This window comes from Anoplopoma fimbria, chromosome 23 (genome assembly GCF_027596085.1).
Source record: "Anoplopoma fimbria isolate UVic2021 breed Golden Eagle Sablefish chromosome 23, Afim_UVic_2022, whole genome shotgun sequence".
Classification (NCBI taxonomy): Eukaryota; Metazoa; Chordata; class Actinopteri; order Perciformes; family Anoplopomatidae; genus Anoplopoma; species Anoplopoma fimbria.
In genome coordinates, this window is record NC_072471.1 from 8,804,393 (window position 1) to 8,824,484 (window position 20,092).

At 41.2% G+C, this 20,092-nt stretch overlaps 1 protein-coding gene across 5 annotated transcripts in view; it reads left to right on the top strand.

The window, feature by feature from the left end:
• Positions 1–20,092, top strand: part of ppp1r12a (protein phosphatase 1, regulatory subunit 12A) — a 48,376-nt gene that overhangs the window by 20,005 nt on the left and 8,279 nt on the right. For 3 of the 5 annotated variants that reach the window (XM_054624258.1, XM_054624259.1, XM_054624261.1), the window contains exons 3-20: positions 1,877–1,995; positions 6,253–6,412; positions 7,119–7,263; positions 7,347–7,421; positions 7,618–7,697; positions 7,917–8,074; positions 8,217–8,338; positions 10,733–10,957; positions 11,142–11,233; positions 11,501–11,614; positions 12,365–12,517; positions 13,723–13,887; positions 14,152–14,316; positions 16,644–16,734; positions 17,163–17,345; positions 17,461–17,632; positions 18,970–19,091; positions 19,249–19,314. In XM_054624258.1, coding sequence (XP_054480233.1) covers positions 1,877–1,995; positions 6,253–6,412; positions 7,119–7,263; positions 7,347–7,421; positions 7,618–7,697; positions 7,917–8,074; positions 8,217–8,338; positions 10,733–10,957; positions 11,142–11,233; positions 11,501–11,614; positions 12,365–12,517; positions 13,723–13,887; positions 14,152–14,316; positions 16,644–16,734; positions 17,163–17,345; positions 17,461–17,632; positions 18,970–19,091; positions 19,249–19,314 — 2,407 coding nt within the window. The remainder of the gene's footprint in view (positions 1–1,876; positions 1,996–6,252; positions 6,413–7,118; positions 7,264–7,346; positions 7,422–7,617; positions 7,698–7,916; positions 8,075–8,216; positions 8,339–10,732; positions 10,958–11,141; positions 11,234–11,500; positions 11,615–12,364; positions 12,518–13,722; positions 13,888–14,151; positions 14,317–16,643; positions 16,735–17,162; positions 17,346–17,460; positions 17,633–18,969; positions 19,092–19,248; positions 19,315–20,092) is intronic. The other 2 variants (XM_054624260.1, XM_054624262.1) reach the window with 2 other exon arrangements.

Sequence of the window (20,092 nt, forward strand, 5' to 3'; positions counted from 1 at the left end):
TATTTATGTTGTAATATAAATGCCTTTTTGCAACAACAACAATGCAAAGAAATTATTTAAAAGCAGATTTATTCAAACGTTTAGAGATATTTAAGCGTTATCTTCTCAATCCAGCATGTTTGTGTCCAGCAGGCCTCCACACTGGGCTAGCATTACAGAAAACAAGACGTTTCTTGTTGTCGCACAATGAATGAATGAAAAGGTCAAGTGGTCGGTCTGATATGGGTGACTAATGGAGGAATCATGTCATAGAGGGAAAACGCAGCGACCTGATGTGGGTGGTGAGCTCCCAGCAGACCAATTTTAAATCCCAGCATCCTCATTCACTGTAACGGGAACTCCAGAGCAGGACTCTCTATCTCTGAGCCCACGGTGTCACCACAGCCGTCTAATGCTAGGGTTGGTTAAGAATCCCACAGTGGGACTCCAGACCGCAAAGCCATCAAACCGAGGAGGCTTGACCCGAAATAGGCAGAATAGAAAGTCCAATCAAGGAGACGTAAAACTTTGAAATGTAACTGCAGTTTGTCAGTTGCCGTTTGGGGGGGGAAGTCATAAGCACTGAGCTTGTTTCAAGTGGTGTGTTGGTTTAATGAGAAGGGCCTGAGTCTGACCGCAGCTTTAACTAGAAGCAGCTGAAGTCAAGATGTTGACTTCAGCTGTTTGAGTCTTGAATCACTGCTGGGGGCGGAGAGAGAGAGGGAGATCTATCTATCTATCTATCTATCTATCTATCTATCTATCTATCTATCTATCTATCTATCTATCTATCTATCTATCTATCTATATTATATATATATATATTAATATATATATATATATATATATTAATATATATATATATATATATATTAATATATATATATATTAATATAGATATATATATTAATATATATATATATATATATATTAATATATATTATATTAATATATATATATATATATATATTATATATTAATTATATATTCAAAGGTTTCATGGTTTAACTCCTGGTTTGTAAATGGTCATGCAGAGAAAGGCTTGTGATAATTTAACTAAATCATCTATGAAAATAACAATTTCTGTGACTCTACCTCTTCATGTAAAAGGAATAAAAAAAATGTTATGTATTGTTTGGAGACAACCTAGTAGACGCTCAAGTCCCGACCACTGAATCGGTAGCAATGAATGCTTCGATTACATCAGTAGTTTTGTACTATAAAGACGTTGTGTCCAATGTGGACTGTTGAGCAGTAAACATCTATGCAACACACCTGTCTGGATTTGTGCCAAACCTTTTCAGACTTTTTTTTTTTTTTTACTATTTAGGTGTTGCGTATTCACTTTGTTTGCGCAGCCTGAAGACCTGCTCTTTAAGGCATTAGGATCTTATTTATTTGAACAGTGTGTCAGTAAAACAAACATGAATTACCAGAATAATTTTCCTCCATTTTTTTTTCTCCGATATTTGTTTTGTAAGAATATTCATATCCGCAAGATTTTTAGCAGCACTAATTTTGCAACAGATTATTAAATATTTAATTATTGTAATTAATTTAATTCACATAACCCGTTTGATCGGTGACTGTATTTACTTTGGCCTCGTCCCATGACGGGCAGAACAGGAGATGCAGACTGTGGTGTAGTGTCAACCAATTTGGGCAGGAAACCAAAAACAACATGTCTCCTGTCCTTCAACTGTTTCCTCATCGGTTGAAGGAAGTGACAGGTGCCTCTACCTCCTTTCCTTTTCACCCCGTCAGAGGCGAGGGTAACAAAAAAACAACAACCAGACTACCTTTTTTTTTTAGAATAACACCACTTTAGAATGATGTTTGTATAAATACCTTCTTGGTTCAAACCTAAAATGTGTGTGTTTTGTTGTTGTTGTTGCAGGTATCTCATCAGCCAGGGTGCCAGTGTAGGAGTTGTCAACAGTGAAGGTGAGACACCTCTGGACATCGCTGAAGAGGAGGCGATGGAGGAGCTCCTTCAGAATGAGATCAACAGACAAGGTACAGTAGTGAAGATGTCATGAACTCTACCGTTCAGTTCATCGTCCTTCTGTCACGATGCAAAAATGCTTCCATGAAGAAGTAAAAAATATATATTTTAACCTTAATATACTGTAGCTAATGTAGTAAAACTTTGTGTTTGTGCACATTGCTTTATTTGAGTGTGTTATATAACAGGGACAGTGAGTCAGGATGATCAACCGATAATAAAAAGACACCACAGTGATTTTATGAAGAAGTTTCAAGTGTTACCTTGTGATCAAGCTTAATAATATTGAGGAAAAAGTCCTGATTTGTTAAGCATTTACAGTACCAGTCAAAAGTTTGGACACACCTTCTCATTCAACTACTTTGAAGAATCTAAAATATAAAACATATTCTGGTTTGTTGAGCATTTGTTTGTTTACCACATAATTCCATATGTGTTCCTTCATAGTTTGGATGTCTTCAATATTAATCTACAATGTAGAAAAAAATAAAAATAAAGAAAAACCATTGAATGAGAAGGTGTGTCCAAACGTTTGACTGGTACTGTACATGGCATCTGTTAGAGGCCCGATGTGCGTTTCATGCATGTACGAGTATGTTGTCAAACAGAATCTTGAGTTCTCATTGACTGTCAAACACCTGCTGGTTTCTTTCCCCCCACTTGCTCGCTTGAATAAACTTACATAGTATAGAAAAAAGAGACCCGGGCCGCGTTTGTGAGCGAAATCATGTGATGATACGAAACTGAGAAGTCGAGTCTTTTTCTATTTTGTGCCGGGGCATTCTTGAGATGATGGAAGGCCCCTACCCTACGGTGAGAGGCCACGCTCAGACGTGTTCACTGGCCCCGGGCCAGAGGGGTGCTCCTCAGTGCACTAATTCAGCGCAGGCTGAAAACTCACCTCTTCATGAAGTACTACCCTGAGCCTTCCTCGTAGCACTTATTGTATTCGTATCAGTTCGTTGCACTTATTGTATTCGTATTAGTTTACTGCACTTATCCTACTTGTATTAGTTTGTAGCACTTATTGTATTCGTATTAGTTTGTTGCAATTATTGTTTTCGTAGTAACTTGCCTCTGCACTATACTTTTGCTCTGGTTTATGCTTTTAGATGCTTGTTTAAGAAAGGAGATGCACTTATGACTTCTGGTGACTAGTAGTTCTCTTGAATACCTATGTTGAATACACTTATTGTAAGTCGCTTTGGATAAAAGCGTCTGCTAAATGACTGTAATGTAATGTAATGTGATGTAATGTAATACAGGTCGGCTGGCGTGCCCTTCTATGTTGCACCACCTGCCCCTCTTTTCTTTTTTCTTTTTTTACATTTTCTCTCTTTTACTACAGCGTGGAATACTACATTCATAACCTCAGTCATAGATAGTTTACAGTAAGGTGTCAAAACCAATCATGTAAGCCCCATTTAGTAGCATTTTATAGGCTTGTACTCTGCATTGTCTGTCTGTAATACACATCATAAAGCCTCCACTGTGTTCACTTTGTTTTAAATGCATTCTGCATCAGTGTTTGCTGTCTAGTATCTCTAGCAACCTTGAGGAAAAGAATGCTTTCTGTGAGCCGTCAGTCACTTCACAGTTCTGTTAAATCGAATTCCAAGTGTTTTTGGAAGCACACAGCATCAGTGCTGCTTTGCATGTTGCGCTCCTTGTCCCCATTACATAACGACAACTAGACATGCAGCCAGCCGAACCTCAAGCATCTCGGCCAGCGGCGGCTGTCGGCTTTCATTAGTCAGACGGAGGCGCCTGGTCCGGATCATCCGCACGCTCACTCCTCCTCTTAAGATCCGCCACTAACGGATTCACAAAACAAATGCACATCTTCACTCACCTACTTATAATGTGTACGTTATGTTTTATACTCTGAGCCGTATTCCTTATTGAACTGCTTTCGAGATGAAACACTGAAGAGTGATTTCACGCTGCTGCAGACAATCCGCAGCTCAGTTCTCTGCTGCGAGAGGTAGCGGGCGGCATTATGCAACTAGCTGTTGTGTAACGCTTCTGTATGATTTGTAATGTGATTTTCTCCTCTCAAAGAGTTACCAGTCATGAGGTTAAACTTGTTAGCAAGTGGCCATGGTTTCCCCTTGGCAGAGACAACCTCTAGATCCTCTCCCTGACCCTGATTAGGTAAAGTAGCTCCGACAGCAGTTTTCTTTCAGCTCAGAATAAAACAATTATTTCTTTTGCCCTTTTTTTTTTTCTTCAGATTTTTCCAAAAAGCCACCTCTCTTACCTCCGAGGATCCTGGTGCTTTATAGATTTCTGGAGATATTTAATTTAGTCTTCACCACACATTACTGTAGGTGTATTGTCAGTGAGGTGAAGGAAGAACCAAGTCTTTTTTTTTGGTCTATTGGATTTTCTCTTTATCATCTCATGTGGAAGATTGTGCTGTTCTCTTGTAAAAACTCAACTTTGAACCGCTGCCAACGCCTCCACTCTGCTCCTCTTGTTCTGTAGTTCTACTTAGAGGCCATTAGGCTCCCTGCTTTTTATAGAACAAGTGTAGGCTACTTCCCAAGAGATCACGGGACGTTGGCCTACCTGGCCAGCTCCCATTGCCTACATTAACTGAACTGCCCCAAGGAAGTTTGGGTTAATTTTCCTCCGCAGCATATTCACTTTGTTCTTTCTGACTTTGAAGAAAATCCATCCCAGCTCACAGCTCATGTTTGAACCGTTTCCTTTTTTTAAACAATACATTTTTTATTTTAGTTTAGAACATACTCTATCAGTACCTTTTTTAAAATAAAGCAAAAAGATGTTGATGGAATACACCACAACAATGTATGACACAAATCTAGGCCGGATCATATATTAAATTAAACGGTTTCTAATAGTCTCATACTGCTCCTGTGAGGGGAATCCTGTCTTAAATACACATTGTGCTCACCTTTCTAACTTGTAATCTTATTATGTCATTGAGACTAAAGTTGTGTTGAACATTTTTTGATTTCTGCAATCTTTTTAAAAGAAGGAATCAGACAATATCTTGGGCCATTACCAAGTTATTGCTTCACTGGCCAGCCAACCATAGTGAGTCACTTGGTTTGAAAGGTTTGAATTGAAACTTTGAATCCAGTCAAACATAAACTCAGACACTGAGTCATCTTTCTCCCATTTGGTTTCTTTTTCTAAGACTTCAGCCCACTAATGAGCACGTCCAGTTTCAGACAAGCCAGAATTTTACGATTACCGTTCTCCATTTAAGCCTCTATTTGAAAGTGGATTGCCATTTTATATTTAAGACTTTAAGGTGAAATTCAAAGAGCAAATGATTTAAATGCAGGCGTCTTAGTGACTTTGTTTGGGATCAAGTGTCCTCTCCTTGCTACAACAATGGCGAAACCTCTGGGGAAAGGTTTCCTCTGCCTGCACTTTACACACAGATCTCCTCTTTCATTGGTTTCAAAGCTGGAGGCAATCTTAAAGCTTTCTAGAGTGTCAGGACATTAGCGATGATGCATCCTTGGGGGTAGAACCTCAGAGTGCTCAGCGGATCACTGTTTATGAAGTCCAGCCCAGTTAACACTCGGCTGACGAGTCAGCGTCTCATGCAGCAGTGCTTTTCAGACCCGTCTCGTGTTCCAACCAGGCGTCAACAAGACAATACAGGCCTGTTTTCACTGCATGCAGCTTATAGCTCAGACATATTGATCCACTTAACTGGCTGAGGCCTGTGTTTTTGTATTTTTAGCAGACGTTATTTCATTGAAAAATTGACACAAGTTTGGCACAAAACTTTTTTTTCTCTTTTTTCTTTTGCTGAAGCAGCACTAGTGCTTTACAACACCCTCTAGTGTTTATAGAGGTTTCTAGAATAATGTCATGTCTTTAACATTAATAAAGGTTCATGGGTTGAATCTTATTTAAAAGAGACTTTATAGCTATTATTATTATTATTATTATTATTATTATTATTATTATTATTATTATTATTGTCTCATTATCAGCAGTGTGTAAACATGCAAAACAATTAATTTCATGGCTGTGTTTTGAAGTATTTCCTGTTCTCTCTACTGTAATCCATATTCACAGACTAATGTAATGTATTCCAAACTCTCCCATACGTTGTATCTGGATGTAAGACAAATCATCATTAATACTTCAGTGTGATTTTTTTTGCCTCGTCCCTCCGTTCTCTGGGTTCAGTGTTACAGCTGGCAGCTCGTTCCTAAGTAACAGGAAATCCTTTCAGTGCCACTTTAACGGCATATCGCTCTCCTCTGCCTCTCACCCAGGGGTGGACATCGAGGCCGCCCGCAAAGAGGAGGAGCGGATCATGCTGAGGGACGCCCGGCAGTGGCTCAACAGCGGCCAGATCCAAGACAGCCGGCACACCAAGTCCGGAGGAACGGCGCTCCATGTAGCTGCCGCGAAAGGATACGTCGAGGTTTTAAAGTAAGCAGCGGTTTTTGATTTCACCAAAACTTGATGTCTTTCTCTGTTTTGGACAAAAAATGCAACGACCAACTCATTGTTTGGTTCTTCCATAAAGGCTTTACTGTTTATTCCCTTGCATAAATACTATTTATAACCAGCGGTGAGGCCTAGCATCGTGGGTTTTCTTTTCTAACGCCAAACATATCTTGGCCTCTGCCTCTCGTCAATGCGTTCTTCTTCCGACATTGTCTCTGCGGGCTGTTAATACATCTACGGTGCTCGAGGAAAGGAACTGCAGCCACCTGTTCATCTGGTCTGGGAATCCAGCCAGCACACTGTACTGCCATAGATAGCTGTAAGATCTCTGATGTATACGAGACCGGGATCTAAATGTTTCCCCCGTCATGACAGGTTTACAGGCTGAGATATTAAAGAGTTTTTTTTAAATTTGCCAAAATCATTCTGCTCCTGCTTAGCGATGACTAAGATTTTCAGATTAGGTGTCCATGTGTTGAGGCGGTGGACTCTATCTCATAAATCTGATCTGGGGTTATGACGCTGACACACTTCTTAAAGCCGGGACGCTGTCAGCACCTTGACAGATTAGTTTACGGAATATAATCAGAGAAAAAATTGATTAGCAAATTCTAACAATCTGTTTTTGTTTCTCTCTCTCTCTCTCTCGTTCTCTTTCTCTCACACTCCCCACTCCGTCATCGTGCAGGCTTTTAATCCAAACAGGGTATGATGTAAATATTAAGGACTACGATGGCTGGACTCCTCTACACGCAGCAGCACACTGGGGCAAAGAAGAAGCCTGTAGGATACTGGTGGAGAATCAATGTGACATGGACCTCATCAATAAAATGGTGAGGAACTGTCACGAGTCCTGTCACTAAATGCTGTGCAATCTATATTTTAGATAACGTTTTGTTTTATTTCTTTCCCTCAGGGCCAGACAGCTTTTGATGTAGCGGACGAAGATGTTCTGGGATACTTAGAAGAACTACAAAAGAAACAAAATCTGGTAAGGAAATGTGGCTGGTGGCTGTATAAGGACTCATATCTGTACAAAACAATGTGTTATAGTGGATACATTTGAAAGAGTTATGTTAAAATGTTTTGGAACATCATGGTGAAATAGAATGTGATTCACGCATTTTCCCTTGGATGCCTTGCTGTGTTTTCCTCTTTTTAGAATTGCTTTGTTTTCTTTATTCCAGCTCAAAGACGTGAAGAAATCTCCTTTGATTGAAACAACAACCACCGGGGACAACAACCAATCACCGAAACCTCTCAAGAGGTAAATGGTTAGATGGTGAAAAATATTCAACGGAAATGGAACAATAAATTAGTTTTATGATTGTTAAACCAACCACATCACAGGCATTAAAGTAAAATATTTGCTATATTTTATCTGTGACTTTGACTTCTCTTGCTGTTCCAAAAATACTTCCCTACACTGGTGGTGTAGTTCTGTACTGATGGTGTTTAAATGTGTGTGCGTGCGTGTGTGTTGCAGCAAAGAAACGCTGCTTCTGGAGCCAGAGAAGAGCGCCCCACGCATTGAGACCTTGGAGCCGGAGAAGGTGGATATAGGAGACGAGGGGAAGAAGGACGAATCGAGCTGCTCCAGCGAGGAAGAGGACGACGAAGATTCAGAGTCGGAGACTGAAGCAGGTACAGTGCGTGTGTGTGTAATTTATTTTAGACTGCAGTAAATCAGGTCTGAAGAATAAGCATTTGCTGGATGTCAGTTAACACGTCTTATACTATACTCAAACAACACTAACATTATTTTTTTCCTTTCCGATCCCTCCAGACAAGACCAAGCCTCCAGCATCGGTGAGCAACAGCACGACGGCCGCCCCGACCAGCGTCACAGTGTCTCCTCCAACTAGCCCAACCAACCAGGTGACAACCCCCACTTCTCCGGTAAAGAAGGTGCGACCTGGTGGATACATATTTACCATCCTGCCCACAGGTCTCACTCGAATTAGCAGCTAATTTGTTCTTAAAGGCCTTTTTTTCCAGAAATGAAATGCTGCAGCACAGCCGTGATGTAACCGTGTCACTATTCTACCCTCAAACAACTTCAAGTAGCAACTCCGCTTCGCTCTTCTCAGACACTTTGGGGCCTCATTCTGTAAACAAATCTGTTAAATTCACCATCTATTTAGTTTTTCTCCCCCCTTGAACACAAACCTAATTTCACAGTCTGCTGAAGTTGCTGTGGGTTTACGTAAATGAGTTTGCAGCTCATACTCCAGGCCATCACAGGAATAGATGTCCCTGCTTGTGATTTGCTCTTCGTGTTGCAGTACAATGAGCACACACAGCTAACAAATGTCACCGAGAGGACCAGAGAATGACATTTACGACTAATTGTCGGGGGCGTTTAACAAACATGGCAACGGGCTGCAGAGTGGGGATGATTGGTGGCTGAATGATGTGAACAGTTTACTATAAGACTGTTAGGAAACCAGGAGGCTAGAGTGGAGTGAGAATGGTTTTGTTGTTAGGAATAAAACAAGCGCTTGCATGGAAGTGTTTTCCCACTTTTGAGTCTGCCGCCCTCTGCTGGCAAAATGAGGCCAAGCATCCAACCAGAGTGAACCCGGTGACTTTTTCCAAAGGGCATGTCTGCATCATGAGTCCACAGGTTCAAACTAAATCTTAATGTAACATAATGTTTAATAATAACAATTTATTTATATAGCACCTTTCTTAACATAAACGTAGCTCAAAGTGCTGCACAAGAGAAAAAAAAAATCAATAAAACATGTTTTTAAAAACACAAATGTATTTAACAACAGGGGACACAAGGAGCAGAAATAATAAAATCACCAAAATGGAGATACAAAATAGTATTATAATAGTAATAATTCAAGTTCATAATGATAAACACAATTTTTAAATGTAAAAACAAGTATGAGAACATTAATTAAAAACAGATAAGAAGGTAGAATTAACACACACTGAGTGGGAGCACAGACCTACAGTAGATGAACAGAAGGCTACTTTTTTGTAAGTCAGTTTAACTGCTGGGAAGCTAGTTTTTAAGTGTTTTTGTGGCCAAAGTGAACATTTAGAACTAAAAGCTGTATCCCTGTAAAAAGCCCTGACACTCATCCCATTAACTCTGTGATATTCAGACACATCAGAGTGCATTTTCATTTCACACTCCTGAATGCATCTCTAAGAAGAGTTCCCTTTTACAGCATCTGTATCTCTGAATTTGCACGATTTAGTCAGTGTCCTCCAAACCAGTGTCCACCTACCTCTAAATGCTTTTATGTTCTGCTTCTTTCCTTGCAATGATCTCCTTGTTCCAATCCTCCGTTTGAAGCCTAGAGCTCACACATCACAATGTCCTCTGTCTAACAAGAGTGAGCAAAACATTAACAACATCCAAGTTTTCTTCTTTTTTTTTTTGACACTACCAAAATGTTTGTTGGATCTGTCACTTACTGCCAAACCAGTTGGAATAAGCATTGTGTGGTGTGACTAGGCTTTAAACAAAAAAAAAAAAATCTGTCCTTGCCGTAAAGTGTGTTTCTTTTGCTGCTGCTTCTGTCTTATTCTGGCTTTTTTTCTCTGTGTCAACCTCCTCCCTTGCCCTCCCTTCTCTCTGCGTCTTTCCTCATCCTGGGCTCATGTCTCGGTCGGCTTTAGTTTGATTGTATTGCTCCCCTCATGCCTGTGGCGGAGCCGGGCTGTCCTGCATTGTGGCGTCAAGGCTTGCGCAAAACTGGCATTTCTCTAGTGCCCAAAAAACCTATGGTGAGGCATCGGTGTGCACCAGAGTTGTTCTCTCATCCTAAATGCACCTTGTGCACTGACCAAGTACTCACCATTCCTCCTCTAACCGCCCTGGACCGACCCAGGTGATGCTGACTTTCACTCATCAACCCTACATGGTGGTGTTTTCACTTGTAATCAACAAAAAAAGGACTGTCCTGGTTGTGCGTTCACCGTGTGTCTGTGTTGCTTCTGTGTTTACTTGCTCATTGCTTTGATTGCATCAATTCTTAAAACAATCAATCGGACCTTTTTTAAAATCCCAAGGGTTTAATCGCACTACATAATTGAATTTACTCTGGAATAACTTTTAGTCGGGTAGTAGTGGTATTGGATGTGATCTCTTAACTGGCATGCCCTTACACACAAATTGTGCTCTTAATGGTCTCATCTTTGCAGCCCCTGGAAATTAATCCAACTGTTTTTGACCTGATTGACTTTTGTGTAACTCACCTAGATGACTAATATATAACCTCTTTACACTACTGTAATGGTTTTACTTTGCACACTAAACAGCTTTCCCTTCCTCCCTCTCAGCCCACTCAGCCTGCTGGAAAGGTCTCGACTAAAGTGGAGGAGGACCGGAAGGACGAGTCTCCAGCGTCGTGGCGGCTCGGTTTGAGGAAGACGGGCAGCTACGGGGCGCTGGCAGAGATCACCGCCACCAAGGAGGCTCAGCGGGAGAAGGACACGACCGGGGTGATGCGCTCGGCCTCGAGCCCTCGCCTCTCCTCCTCTCTGGACAACAAAGACAAAGAGAAGGTCAACTATATTATAGAAATATTAATTCTAGTCATTGTTTTTCCTTCTTTTAGACATAGTGAGCTTCTTTTCTTGGGAGTTCCCATTTACAAGCGTATACAACATGTCCGTATGTATTTGAAAATAAATAAAGAAGAAACAAATCCTTCATAACATTTGTCCTTTTTTGTCCCTCTGTCTACAGGAAAAGGATAAAGGAACTCGTCTCGCCTACGTGGCTCCCACCATCCCCAGGAGACTCGCCAGTACTTCGGACATTGACGAGAAGGAAAACAGGTATAATTCGGCTGCCAAGTGGCTCTGTGGAAACCTGCATTGGCTCTAGCGGCTCCTGCTGCCCACTGCTATGTGTTGCAGGCAATATGCCTCTGCATGTTGTGTGTGGCCCTAGAAACTGCCTTCAGTATGGATTGGGTGGATTTTATAGTGGGTAGAATAAAGTTTAATGGGGAAAGACTTACAGTTTTACAACATGTATCTAGTTTCTGTGTCCGTATCTGTTTGGGGAAGCCTGAGGTACTATTTTAGCTTGTGGTTCCCCAGGGACTCCACTGCTCTGATACGTAGCGGTTCGTACACCCGTCGGCGCTGGGACGACGACCTGAAGAACAGCGAAGGAAGCGCCTCCACCAACCGAACCCCCAGCTACCAGCGCAGGTTAGCCTCTGCTAAGTCCAGCAAAACTCCTCCATCCCTCATCATCATCATCATCATCAGATCTCTGCTCCATCTGATCTGATATGTTTTCATCCACTATGAGGTTGACTTGCATAACTTTGGAACTAAAAACCGCTGCGTAGACAACATTGATAGTCGTTTATCAATCAGCTTGGATGATGTCATCAGAGATGTGTACCTATACGCTTCCATGCACAGCAGCAGCTACTGAGAAAGCTTTTTCTCTTATCACTGCCACAGAGTCTGTTGCATGACTGTGCCTGTCCTGTCAGGTTGCTGTGCCGCTGTGTTTGCAATGCATTACTCATTGCATTTTATTACGCCTATATACCTGTCTGACTCCCAGATAAATCAAATTCCCAGGCTTGTTTGTGGCACAAAACCTAGACATGGACCGTGGCTGCATCCATGTCATATGGGGAAAGAAAACTACATGCATATTATTTCTTTCTTTTAATCTCTTTTTAAATTACCAAATTACTTGTTAACTGGACGAGGTGTTTGCAATAAAAATTCTACAAAAACCTTCATTTTTGGCTTTTGCAAACACTATTTAATTCATTAAAACTGTTGTTTTGATCCCCATATGACATCAATGCACCAATAGTTTGTCAAAGCTTAATAGCCTCAAATATGTATGTTTCTTATACTATATCTGTGTTTGTGTGTGTGTGTGCGCCTCCACCGCTAACATGCCTCTCTTCGCCCACCCGCCTGCCAACACGCCAGCACGTCCCACACGCTAGCACTAGGGCGGAGCGGCAGCACGCGGGACGTGCCAGCCAAGTCTTCGTCCACCTCCAGCTTGGACCCTAACACCTGTAATACTAAACCCTGGCAGCCGCCCTCCTCCCACTACCAGTCTTACAGCATTTACCGCAGGTACACCAGCCTCCCCCCCCCCCCCCCACCCCACTGGGGGCACCGCCGTCTCTACACCCACCTGTCCTCTCTGACTGTGTGTCCCTGCTCTGCTGAAGTGCCCGACATGTGTATTGTGTTGCATTCAATGTCCAAATGAATAGCGAGAAAGAGATGGTTGTTTTTAACATTGACAACTAGCCTCTGGGTGAAGTCTGGTTTACAGTTTTCACTTAATCCAGAGTACAGATTTGAAAGTTTCCCCCAACCCATCCAGTATATGGGGAAACTTTTGGAACATCTAAGATTTCTGATGTCATTAAGCAACGCTTTGACACCTCTGTTCTATCGATGAAAGCCTAACTTTTAACGAGACGGCAGTACTTAAAATTTCCTTTTTAAATCAATTGTCATTATTAGCACTTGGACAAACCTAACAAAACCCTTATCCCTTCCTGGATTAACTAAAATAAAATGCTTTGATCCATTCAGTTGTCTCACAAAGACGGGTAGTTACTTTTCAAAAATGAACACAGTAATATCACAACAGTTTCCTGTAAAGGGTTTCACTATTGATGTTTTAAGTGTGATGATAAGTTAGGGCAATTGTAAGTAAAACATTTATTAATTAAAAAAAGAAAAAGCTGGGGATGGTTGCTAATATTCAAAGAAAAATTCAGAGTTTCCTGAATTTAAGATGAAAATTTATGGAACAAAACTCAAATATTCTCTGATTCCCTGTGAAGATTTGCAAGAAAAAATACCTCAAATTTATAAGAATAAACTCCTCAAAGAGCAGTATGTTGTTTTCTCCTGAATAGGTCCAGTAGACAGCAATGTCTCTTCACAGTCTTGATGCTTATGATAACATGGTGATTATGTGCTAAAATCATAATACCATCCTCCTCCGGCTCTGTAGTTTATTGTTCTTGAGAGACTATCGCCTTAATACGTTGTCATAATATACCTTATGTGGCATAGGTTTAATAAATTTTTTCCCCACTTTTTATCATTCAAAACTCTTCCTTTTCCCCTAATCTCATGCAGTGACAATGTAGTTATATGATGCAATAAAGGTGCGAATATCTAAATCATCAAATAGTTATCTCCGTTAACAATAAGAGCCTCTTAACTACATTCTTGCGCTCCACATGGCTGTATTTGTAACCCGCTCCTGCTTCCTGCTGACTCTGCTGTTTATTATATTTTTACATTTTGTCCTCCAGCGGCTCTTTTGGCAGAAGACACGAGGACCTGGGTTCCTCGACCACCTCCTCCTCCACGACCACCACCACCTCCTCATCTGTTACCTCGCCCACAGGCCATCGCGGCCTGCTCTCCAGCCTGGGCTCCTCCTCCACCCGCACTGGCTCCACCAGCCTCACCAGCAGGTACACGAAACACACTGCCATCAGCCAGACCTTTTTAAATGCATAGCTTGTAGATATTCCGCTAGATTTATAACTCTGTGGCTTCTCGTAGAGGTTTTTTTTTTTTTTTTTTTTTTTTCAACTTTTCCTGAAGAGTCGAAACTAATCCGACCCTAACGTTCATAGGATAAACCTTTGTATTTTATATGGGTATATAGGAATGCTGCAATATTTGACCTCCAGAGGGGCTTCTAGCAGACAAAAAATGCTTGTGTGTGTAAACAGGTACTGGTCAGAGGAGAGTGCAGAGAGGGAGAAGGAGAAGGAGTCTGCTGCAGTCATCCCCACCATAAACACTGGCTCCACTACGACCACCACAGCTACCACTACCACCAGCGGCATATCTACCACTACCACCACTGGCATTGTCGTCGGCTCTGAAAGACGCAGGTAACACAAACGCACATACATTACATTACATTACATTACATTACAGTCATTTAGCAGACGCTTTTATCCAAAGCGACTTACAGGAAGTGTATTCAACATAGGTATTCAAGAGAACTACTAGTCACCAGAAGTCATAAGTGCATCTCCTTTCTTAAACAAGCATCTAAAAGCATAAACCAGAGCAAAAGTATAGTGCAGAAGCAAATTACTACGAAAACAATAATTGCAACAGGCTAACACGAATACAATAAGTGCTACAAACTAATACGAATAGGATAAGTGCAATAAACGAATACGAATACAATAAGTGCTACGAACTAATACAAATGCAATAACATGCACACGAGTGTCGTCACGATACCATGTATGTGACTTTGATACGATACCTGCATAAATATCTCGATACTGAAACAATAAACGACAAATAGTAATGGATTAACTGAAATATTTTGTCAATGCAAGAATGGGAAAAGAAGCCATAGAAAAAGGAGGGAATCATTCTACCACAGTGTCTTAATACGTTTTAATATCCGACGGTGCCTCTGTGTATTATTTTATTAACTTCATTAGTCTACATGCAAATCACAACCCTCTGCTGCTCTACTTTGGTGCCATCTTTCGCTTTATTTTTATCGACAAGCCGTGGATGGTTGGCAAGACTGCTTTCATTTTTAGCAAAAAACAGTTGGCAAGCCCGCTCTGCCTGCAGGCAGTGGAAGCCGTACGCAGCTTGACTGTGTACAGTTTGTAGTTCTGTTTCGTTGGAGATCTTAATTGGCTTTTTTGGACTTCCAGCATCCCAAAACATCATGTTCTTCTTTCTTGTTGTTTTTCTTTTGGCAGGAGCACTTTAAAAAAACATTTCTGCAAATGCGTCGGAGTTAGCCAAGAGGCTGTTGGTAACATCTGCCTAGGGACTACAGATGAGAAAGTCACCCTTTATACACAATATAAAAATTACAAAGTTATGCATTATTTTACCCTTACAAAGCTTGCAGAATCAATAGAAGAGAGAATATTAATATGTTATCATTATTTACTTACTGTATTAATTTACTACATTTGTTTAGTATAGTTCTTACAGCTTGGAGATTGGAATAAAACATTTACTGTAAGCAGCTTCAAGAAATATTGGCATTAACCTTAGAAAGCTCCCATCAGTCAAACGGCAATCCGGATGCATTTCCTCTGTTTGAGAACTGTGCGTGTGTGTGTGCGTGTGCGTGTGTGAAACTATGTACACACAGCGGGGAGGAGAGAGTTTGTCTGTGTCTGCATGTGTGAGTGAGTGAGAGTGTCACAGAATGCATGTGTTTGCACGAGTGGGGTCGAGTGCATGTCTTCCTGTTGCGTTGCTGAAATAAGCCTCCTGTCATGGTTCAGAGTGGGGCTGAGCTGTGTCAGAGTCCGGACCGCTCCAGAGACTTTTCCCTTTTAAGGAAGAAGGTGGACAGAAGCTGCACTTTTTCCTTCAAGGCCAAGCTTCATGCTGCACTGATACTTCTGTTTGGCCAACAGAGGCAGACTGAGAGAAAGTGTTAGAATGTAGAATGAAGAACTATGCAACCCGATACTGTAGCTAAAAGTGAAATGCAGAGATTTGTATCCTCTTTTACCAAAGTAACCGAAAGTTTGCAAATTGTTCTAAAGCTTTATCTCGGTTAGCTCAACATTTTTTAAGTTCTCCACATATATCTTGGAGCAAATCGTCTTCCACCAACATTTCTCAATGTATAAAGCAGCTAACACGTTAAATAAAATGTGTTTTAGACACCTAAAAAGAAAGGACCACTTTAAAAAAATCAATATCCGTTTAAGTGTACGCTATATTTGAAGTGCCGATAGATTTTGACGAGGAACTGAAGCAGTTATCTGTGCTCTCTTTAAAGCCACTAGACTCCATCAACAAAAACAGTCATTTTTCCTCTCAAAGGAGCAAAGGAGGTGCTGGTCGATGGGTTAGTTTGTTTGTGTTGATTATGTGACTGGTGAATCAGAAACTAACCGTTTTAAAACCCAAAAGTCACACAATAACACACTTATAACTGATCGAGGCAGCGTTAGACCAGCAACTCCTGTGTTGTGCGTATAATAATGTATAATGACTGTTTTTATCATTATAGACTGGTGGCATACTACCACAACTACAATTACGGACTTATTTATAAATGAGATTTTAACCCCCCAAAAAAACACATTGTGTTCATCCAGTTTGCCCATCTCAGCAGTCATCTGATGCTAGATCTTATTTTTTTGCCCTTATTTCTAAAATGATTAACCTTGTGTGTGTTTGTCTCTGTGTGTGTGTTTGTCTCTGTGTGTGTTAGGTCATACCTGACGCCAGTGCGAGATGAGGAATCAGAGTCCCAGAGGAAAGCTCGCTCCAGACAGGCTCGGCAGTCAAGGAGGTCCACCCAGGTTAGTTATTATCAACATAATAACCTCTGATGTGTTGAGACTTCGTTTATATTTACATTTATATCTCCATTAAACCAAAAAAAGTCACAATATTTTTGCAAAGAACCAACAAGTCAAATGACAGCGTTCCACATCACGGTGACCTGTATGTGCCCCTGGTTTGCAATATGGTTTTGTAGACAGACTGTTTGAAATAGATGCTCTTTTCATGGTTCCAACAACACTTTTTGTTTACAGTAGCACTTAACGTAAATGCCTGAACAAAGAGCTGATCATTTTACAAGCAAAATTTCTGACACTTAAATGAATCATGTAAACCACAAATCAGACGGATGATTTATATGAATTTTATAACAAGAAAAAGGCAAAAAATAAACAAAGTAGAGAAGTTTGAAATCTGAAGATGGTGCATTGGTCTCTTCTTGCAGGGCGTGACTCTGACTGACCTGCAAGAGGCCGAGAAAACCATCGACAGGAGTCGTACCCCAAAGACCCGAGAGGAGGAGAAGGAGGAGAAAGAGAAGCAGGACAAGGAGAAGCAGCAGGAGGAGAAGAAAGAGATGGAGATCAAGGAAGACGACTACCGATCGAAGTACCGCAGCTTCGAAGAAGTAAATTTCTGAGCTTTTGTAACAACTTCACCAATCTCTGTATGGACACATTTAATCAGCATCTTGAATATCTGAATAACCCCCTTTTCTCTCTCTCCCTCTCTCTCCCTTCCAGCGCTACCGGCCTTCGTCTTCCTCCTCTACCTCCGCCATTTCCACAATCAGCACTGCCTCCACCCCGTACACTAGCACCGCTTTGTCCTCCAGCTCCAGCTCCCTCAACAGGCCAAACAGTCTGACGGGGATCACCTCTTCCTATAGCCGTTCCTCCAGAGACACGGAAAAAGGTCGGTGTCCTTTCCCGTCCGAATACACCTCCACAGCAGCTTCATGGCCATTTTAAATTCTTCCTGACTGGATCTATTCATGCATTTATAGATTCACTACATGGATGATGTTGATGCAAAAGTGTGAAAAACTTTATTCCCCTTTTTATTTGAGACATCTGATCCAGTGTTTTTTGTTTTTTTGTGCTTTTAAATGGGTATGCTAACACGGCTAAAAAGCCAGCTTTGGCTATCTTAAAGCTGGGGAGGGAAGTTTATTTTTTTGGCATAAATGGGCAAAATTTCCATAATAACCTTTCAGCATATTGTAATTCAAGTCATCTGAGAGAAAACTAGACATCATCACCTTCTCTTGGCTCTGTGACGGGAGATTTTGACCAATCACTGGACATTTCGGAGAGAAGTTGCTCCTATTGGCTGTTTTACAAATTGAAATGTGTTTGCACCTCCCTTCACATTGTAAAAGCACAATTTAACGGCGGAATATCCTGCTGGAAAAGCTGCTATTCCAGCATTGGCAAACAACTGTCCACACTGCAAATCAACTCCGAAAAAGGAAGACCGACTTCACACAAAAAAAAATGTCCGACAATAAACGCAATAAAACACGTGTGTGTATCAGTGAAGCGTTTCAGAGGCGGAGAGAAAGCTGCTCTGCCCACTTTCACATGGGCAAACTGCCACATTCTGATTAGGGGCATCTAGACGGAAAGGGATTGGGTTGCATTTTAAAATTAAGTCACTCCTCTCTTAACAAATAAATCCATGAAGCATCTCTGGGAAAATAGAAGGCAGTTTTTAGTCTTTTCAATGGGAGGAAACACTGACCTCTTTGTTCTCCCACGACTCTCTGAACTTGAGCCAAGTCAGGTTGTTGTCCTGAAAGCGTCTATTGAAGTCAAATCATTGCCTTGTTTAACCTCAACTCTTTTTTTTCTCTTTTTTTTTTTTTTTTTTTTACTTTGAAATCTTGTTAAGATTAGTGTATGGGCTTTTGCACAATGTTTATGTCAAAATAGGAAGTGTCAAATTGTGCTCTTGTCAAAAGCAGATGATTTAGAGATTCACAAAAGATGCATTTTCACTGCTTTCATACACAAACTCTGTTTTCAATGCATGTTGCACAAGACTCCTGGTCTTCTCCTTTAATTTAAGAGTTGACAAAATATTTAATAATGAAGTGCATACTGTTTACTGTAAGCTTCCACATTATTTTGCAGACTTTCTCCTCTTTATTGTGTCTTTTTTTTAAATTTGCATCGTCATTGGGCAGCAACATCACCTGTGTGTGTGTTTGTCTAGTTAACCTGCTTTCCTTTTTTCTCTCGATTGGACAGAAATGGACAAAAAGGAGGAGGAGAAGGAGGGAGAGGACAAGTCTCAGCCCCGCTCCATACGGGATCGCAGGCGGCCCCGCGAGAAGAGGCGCTCCACTGGCGTCTCCTTCTGGACCCAAGATGTAAGAGATTTATGAACACACTGATAAGATGACCTCTTTTGCCATCATAAGTATTTAAAGCACTCTTGATGAGGTGCAGCAGTTCATGACACTTCCTGTTCCTCTCTGATCATTTGGATGGTAACTCCTTTTTTTATCCATCTTTTTTTAATTCCAGGGTGATGAAAATGACCCTGACCAGCTGTCCGACTCGGAGGAGGGCAGCACCAAGGGAGAGCCACAGGTAACTCGTCACACACACACACACACACACACACACACACACACACACACACACACACACACACACACACACACACACACACACACACACACACACTCCGGGTAGGAAGTAGATAAAACTGACTTTTAAGCAGGAGCCCTCCAGCCAAAACCAAAGCCCTCTTGTGTGGCCGCCGACCTCCATTTGATTCTTGCCCTTCTGTCCTTATCCTCTATTCTGGTCCTTCCTCTTGTCTCGTCTCATGAAGTCAAGGCCGAGCAAGTCCAGTAGTCTTTGATATCTACTTATCTTCCCTTGTTCAGCTATGATTTCCGGCCCTCCCGCTAATCTTTCCTTCTCACAGTATGCAGCCTTTTTAAGTTTTATTGTCGTCGTCCCCCGCCCGCCCGTTTCCATCTTCTGGTGATTGTCTGGTTGCTGCTGCGACCTTGCAAACCAAAAGTGCTCTCAGCCATAGATTAGTTGTTGTTTTTTAAGAACATGCAATATGTCACATATGTAGTCACTAAATAGGACTTTAAATCAGTGATTGGCAGAATGAACATGTAAGAAATGGACAAACAAGTCTTAAAATAGAATAAATAAACACCTTCCAAGACCTTTTGCAACCAATTTAAATGTGTTCTTACTATCGCAATGGAAGAGCAGAAAGCACAGTGTTGTGAAAATACTGCTGGCTGGATGGACATCCTGTTTGAATGGGAGTGTCCATTGCAGCAATAACACAGAGAGCAGACAGTAGTCGTTTACTTGAGTACAGTCAGCAGAGATATACACA